The sequence below is a fragment of the Haliaeetus albicilla genome, chromosome 4 (genome assembly GCF_947461875.1).
Source record: "Haliaeetus albicilla chromosome 4, bHalAlb1.1, whole genome shotgun sequence".
NCBI lineage: Eukaryota > Metazoa > Chordata > Aves > Accipitriformes > Accipitridae > Haliaeetus > Haliaeetus albicilla.
This window is the reverse complement of record NC_091486.1, coordinates 52,789,434-52,796,012: the sequence shown is the minus strand read 5'-3', so window position 1 is coordinate 52,796,012 and position 6,579 is coordinate 52,789,434. Positions and strand designations below refer to the sequence as shown.

Sequence of the window (6,579 nt, the reverse complement as noted above, 5' to 3'; positions counted from 1 at the left end):
CATCCTGCGTCCACACTTAAGTAAGGAACAAAAATTTACTCCCTACTTGACTTTAAGCACTGTTCAAGATGGAAAACTCTCCAGCAGCTTGCACATCTTGCCCGCCTTTCCCTAAGCTTTTTCTACACATGCCACTATGCCACTGAGTAAATCAACTATTAAACATCAACACAGCTTGCCTTCTGCAGTCAAAAATTGCTTACATTTCAATAAAAAATGCTTAGAAGACTGCATTTGGTGAAGCTTGCCCTAACAGAGTTCAAGGGCTTGACTCATAGCTCACTGCAATTAAGGGGAGTCCTTAGATCACTTTTAATGCACTTCAGGCCCCAGATGCTCTAAATCATTCTTGAAATATGAATTATGGCAAGATGCTAAGATATGTCATAAATTATAATTACATCCTCTCTATAGGACAAAACAGAAAAAGAATCCAGAAAGGTCTATCCACCTTGGATTTCTCTCAGAGGCTTTGACCTGCTGAGAGGTTCATTTCCACGTGCTACCTTTGGTAGTTTGAATGTGATTTGTTCTTCACATTCTCACCTGATAGCTATGCCCTAGAGATTCTGGCAAAGGGCTGCATGTAGGGGGAAGTTAGCAAAAATCAGATTAGCTCAGGTTTCCAGCTGCTTTTCATGAATATTTTCAAGGCTTTAACAAGGTACACATTATGGTATGTGATTTTTCACAGCTGGCAGCTACCAAGGGCTGATAAGCTCAATTACAAGCAGCTGAAAGCATCTCAGCACAGGCAAAATCAGTTTTTAAAAATACAATCAAATGTTCACCATCAGTGTTCTTAAACACTAAGCTGGAGGAATACAAACCATAAATCCCAAGTCCAACCACTTATAATACACTGCTTGTAATTTGGAAACTTTGGACTTCTAATCTTACAGTTTAATGAGCTGAAAAACACATACGAGAAGAAGAGCTCTGGACAAAGGAATATAACTTGCTGTCTCTGTACAAGCCAGCAGGAATAGATAGAAAATGGGCTTTCAAGTGTTCTCACATGTTAGTAGAACTCCCTTACCCACACTGCCTTTCTCTCTATCCTCATCCAGCAGTTTAATCATCGGACTATCAGACCTATCTCAGTAGCTTTTCAGTCAGTCACTGACCTCCGTGAAGAATAACGATTTCAACTGCCCTTCTGAGCTCCTTCACACCTGCAGCCAGGCTTTTGTTCCATTGCATACATCCTGAATGGAGCACACAAGAAATCATTGTGCTGTATTAGCAAGTGACTCTGGCCTAGATTTGGATGCCTCTTAAGGATTTCTAATCCTGTTGTACTACAGGTGCGCAATTCTAGTAAAAATTTGCAGCTACTATATGGCAAGCAGTGATTAATGCAGAGTGAATGCTACTGCCTTAGCAGATGGCATGTACTGACCACTGTGGTTTCACGCTCAACCTGTGTCTACAAGGTATTTGCCCGCAATTTCACATGGAGGAGGGAGAATCTGCTTCTTCATCTTGATTATCATATGAATGGTAGAGAAGATCATCAAGAAAGTAAGAGCAGTGAGGCATTCGTAAAATGAAAATTAGTGCTGCTTGGAACCTCAACTCCTGACTCCCTCCACTGTTACTGAATCTTTATTGCTTTCCTTACCATTTTAGATAGCACCTTCCCCACTGAGAAGATCTGAATAAGCAATTTTCCTCTTCCCCGATGAAGACCGGATGAATGAAGAGCAAAATTGCATAGTAAGCTTCTGCTACTCAACAGTGTAGGTACCATGAAATAAATTCCATTCATAGTAATGCACATCATTAATGGTCTTATGTAGTGTAACAAAACAAGCAGTAAAGATAGTTACTATTAATTTGGAAGCAGGAGGGCAAAATTCACATGTACTCCAGTAAGTTAAATCCAGACACCGTTTTTTAAAAATTCAAACAACGATAAAAGTTTTGAAGTGCTACATGATACTGCCTTCTGTGAGGTGCATTAATTTAACAAGTATTGCTTAATCAATTAAAGATAAAAATAATCTGATTGTGAAACTTGGTCTTTGAAAAGACACAAATAGGCCTTTTAAACATTAACTTTCTAAAGCTGTCAAGTTGCATGTACTTTCTTGCTTTAAAGATAAAAAAGCAGCGACGCCCCGCAGCTTTGCAGCCCAAAACTAAAGTATTACAGAGTGACTTTTCGTCTAGAGAATGTTAATGAAATTTGCTTTGTGTTAAGACACAATGTGAGACTAATCTTGGCAGATCACACATTCTGCTGCTGATTTACCTTTTTTTCCTTCAGAGACTGCAGTGATATTGTAGGGTTAGTTCAGTGCATGTTCCAAACCTTTGTTGCACAAACCTCAAGGGCTTCTCATCCAAATCATGAAGACAAGCAATGAAGATCTGAGCCAGGATGGACAACTGAGAGAATATTTTTAGAAAAAACATACTGAAGACCATTTGAAAAGATTTAACCAGAGAATTAAACCCCTCCCAGCCCCTATCTCCATGTCATGATGATATCATTAGCTACAGTGAGCCTTACATTTTGCTATCTCAGAGTTTAAATGCTTGTGGCCAAACGATACTAAAATTAGAAACCAAGAACTCCTTTCTAGTCCCACAACCCACAAGTAAGCTGACAACCCTTCCAGGAGAGAGTATCAACTAAGCAACATGCACTTTCACTGTGCATTTTGCTGGGACAGGAAGAGAAGATATTTTTGAATTGGACAGCTGAAGAGCAAATTTTTGCTGCAGTATTTTCAGCCAGACTTTAAGCAACCTCAGTGATGAAACAGGGCTATCTATCTTATTTAGAGGGCTGTAATAAAATAAATTAGGTCCTTGGATTATGTCTGTTTGGCTTCTAATTACATGAGTTCCCCTAGAATTTTCATCTACAGAGCCATCACTGGCTGCCAAAGACAGACATCAGTTTGAAACAATCCATGTGCTCTGTATCACACAACAACAGAATGCCAGTCTCTACCAATACTTGCATGCATTTTGCTGGACCTGAGAAAATTTGAGCTGGATCTGAAATGGCTACCGCTCTGAAAAAGAGTAAAATTAAATGTTATCCACTAAGGAATTTTTAAAACAAGGCAGATAGAATTAACCATGTTTGTATACCACAAACTTCTAGACAGCATAGAAAAAGTGTGATGTTACAGCTAAAGAGTCAACAGCTGGAAGGTTAAATATGTTTATTTTAGTAGTGTACGGTAGTCTTACAAACAAATTTTTAGATTTTGCAATATACACAGAAGAATCATTACAAACAAAAGCAAAATATCCTCTCAATAATAGAGACTCTATGCAGCCTGAAATAAAATTAAACCTCTGTTTCTCTTTAAAATGCATCTCAGTAAACATTCTTCTCCATCACTGATAAAATGTACATCTATAATAAATGACATAATAATTGGGGGGGAGGGATCACATCCCTAAAACTAAAAAGTAAAAAAATTGGGGAGGAAAAATTATTATTCTGTTTAGGTTGCTATTTAATTCTAAATATGTCCATCTAAAAAAATTAAATATCTCTTTTTTAAAACATATCATTGAAAATTTTGCATGGCAGTGCAATACAGAAATAGTAAAATTCATCCAAAAAGTGCTATATACAGCAGCATTCTTAAAATACCATAAAGAAGGGATGTTGCTGTGTTCAAGAAAAGACTAGCATGCTTTTTAGCCATGTCTGAATTAAAGTCAGAAGATATTCTTGTCTATTTCTAGTAATTCCCTTCCCTCTCCTGTCTCATTCCCACAGATTATATTTTGAGACAAGGAACAGTCACAGTTCAAGTGTGTGCATGTATACATATATGTGCAGACATATATTTGCATACACACAAATGTATATATATATTTATATATATAAACAAGCTTGGTTTATAAAAGCATTGCTTTGGAACATAGTGAGAGCTCTTCTTCAAAGAGTGAGACAATATGGATTTTCACTGAAATAAACAGGTCCATGATGGAAGATGGACTTTACTACATTATTAATTCCCAGAGAAGATACCCTCAGAGGCCTCAAGCTCTTCCAAAAAAATAAAACAGAACAGGGAGCATGATTTTAAATCCAGCCTCTTTTCATGGATCCACAATTTGTAAGAGCAAAATTTACCTTAGCAGTCATTAACATCACATAGATGTTTACCCATTATAAGAAGCAATTACTGAAGTTAGTAAAGAACATGAGATTTGCACAGAGCAAACTGCAAATGCAACAAGTGGTCACACAAAAGGAGGCCAAATTTGAGGCTGGGAAAAGTGTAACAAAAAAAAAAACTGCTGACAAATTTAACGCTCATCTATTCTTTTGGAGTCATGATATTAAGTATCCTTACAATCAAGAGAAGGCCAGGAAGCACTAAGCCATACGAGGATATTTGTGCCTCTCAGGTCACTACATTTTTTGGACAGGAATGTAAACATTGCCTTATTCAGTGCTCCCCAGAACTACAGTTTCAGCATAAAGAAGACTTCTGTGTCAGTATTAAAATCAGTTTGGTTCTTAGGCTGGGATGTAAACACGGCAGGAGAAGCTATATCCATACAAACTGCTTTTGCAACGCTGCAGGCTCCCTCTGGATTTCCTCTCTCCTCGATGGGACTCCCACTGAGCTGGCCTAGGCTTTGCAGCCGCTGTCTCTCCTGAGCTTGCTTAGCCCTGTTGGCAATGTACCGCACCCTGCTCTGACTGCGAGAGGAAGACCTGCGAAGGAGTCCCAAGCTCTCCCCTTCCTCTTCAGATTCAGTTGGATCGAGACTGATAGGGGAAGTGATGTCATTTTCCTGCTGAAAGGCTGTCAGCTTCTTCAGCTGCTCAGTCAGTTCATCCTGGGATTTGACTGAGGATCTCAGGCCTGAAGAGCGGCGCTGCTCTCGCATTGATCGAGTGACAAAACTCCTGCTGATGCTACGGTATTTGCTTTCAAAAGTGCACACAATATCATCAGAGGTAAGGTCTCCAAGACTCTTGGATTTTGCCTGGTTATTCCCAACCATATCGTGTGCTTTGGATTTGTTAGAAGACTGTCTGAGACTTTCCATGTACAGCCTGCTCCAGGTATGCCTTCTAGGAATGGACGAGAACGCATCCTGAGGGCTCCTGGCAAGGGGACGGGGGCACAATTCATCTGCTGGCAGCTGGCCAGACCTCAGGTTAGGATTGGATTTGCTCTTGCTCACCATTGGCATCTCGTTACCGGATGTTGTAGCAGATCGCGGGCGCATGCCCTTTCTTATGGCAAGGGGCTCAAAATTCTCGTGACGGATGCCAAGATCTGGAAGGCTTTTGCGAGCTAGATTCGGTAGAGAGAGATCTATCACAGTGTCATTGGAGGACATGCTGGAAGAGGAAGACATGCTGTCACGATGATTGCTGCAATCTAGCTTGCTCCAGATCCGGTCATTAACAGTGGCATCAAAGTATACTTCTGCTGCTGGAGACAGGCTACTTGGAATTTTTATTAAGGCTGAGGAGTCTGACATCTTCAGTCCTTCACTCTTTGACCTTCTTACTAACATGTAAGAGCTGGTCTGAGAAACAGGAACAGGTAGAGCCTGGGCTTTCTGGAAGGTGTCTGGAAGCAAAGTTGTCTGTGTGCTGTTAATCGCATTGTTTTTCTGGAGTAGAACAGCTGCTGCACCAATTTTTTTCCCTTTGGATTCAATGGTGCTTTTCATGTCGGCTAATACCTGACCTGGTTGGTCATTTTGCTTCTGGCAGTTTTCACCAGGTTGGCCAGCAGTCTTACCAGCTGCCACTACCAGCCAGGCTTTTTGAGGATGCACTGCCAATCCAAGCTGATCTTCAGCTTTACCGCATGCCTGTGTCCAACCATTTTCCTCCTTGAGACATCCTGCTATGCTTGTCCTCTCATCTTCTTGGACTACTAAACTTGTGTCAGCTGCTCTGGTGACTACCTGCACTTGGTCTTCTGCAGCCAGATTTGTTCTTTGTTCTCTAGTGAGTAGAGATTCTTGAGGCCGGTTGGATGTGCTGCTTACTTCTGATCGAGATTCGGTGGAATGATCAGATACAGACCCTTCTTCAGAATCACTGTAAGGAGTAATGGGTAGAGGGAAGAAAAGGCTGGCACGTTGGTTTTCATTGGCAATAACAGGCTCTTCGGTGATAGTTTCTAGGCTGCATAAAGAAGTGACTGACCTCTGTATTGAGAAATGGCAGGCATCTACTTGGGAGACATGAAAAGATAGGAAAAAAAAGAAACAAGAACAACAGAGATACAGGGTTAATTAGCTATTACAAATTGCAGTTTAGCTGAACATTTATTCTTTATGTTTATCATTTTGTTTTTAAGGTAGTAATTGCATATATTAATCATGATTTTTAAAATAACTTATGTTTTCAAATGCCTGGCTAACGGCGGCAAAAATTTCTGCTCGTTCAGTTTTAGCTGCCCAAAAGCCCTGTTGCTTTCAAAACATCTCAGTCCATGCATAATAGCACCGAGTTACTTTCCTGATTATCTTATTCAAACAACAACTGTATCCATCAATTTCCTTGTGTCCTTTGTGTCTCCTCTCATAAACTAACTTTTCTTCCTCCACCATCCAGCACCACTT

At 40.2% G+C, this 6,579-nt stretch overlaps 1 protein-coding gene across 14 annotated transcripts in view; it reads right to left on the bottom strand.

The window, feature by feature from the left end:
• Positions 1–3,165: 3,165 nt before the first annotated feature.
• The window catches only part of PLCH2 (phospholipase C eta 2), a 119,964-nt gene continuing 116,550 nt past the window's right edge, over positions 3,166–6,579 (bottom strand). For 6 of the 14 annotated variants that reach the window (XM_069782717.1, XM_069782718.1, XM_069782716.1 and 3 more), the window contains one exon: positions 3,166–6,185. In XM_069782717.1, coding sequence (XP_069638818.1) covers positions 4,447–6,185 — 1,739 coding nt within the window. In that variant the 3' untranslated portion in view covers positions 3,166–4,446. Of the gene's footprint in view, positions 6,189–6,579 lie in introns of all 14 variants that reach the window. The other 8 variants (XM_069782719.1, XM_069782726.1, XM_069782725.1 and 5 more) reach the window with 7 other exon arrangements.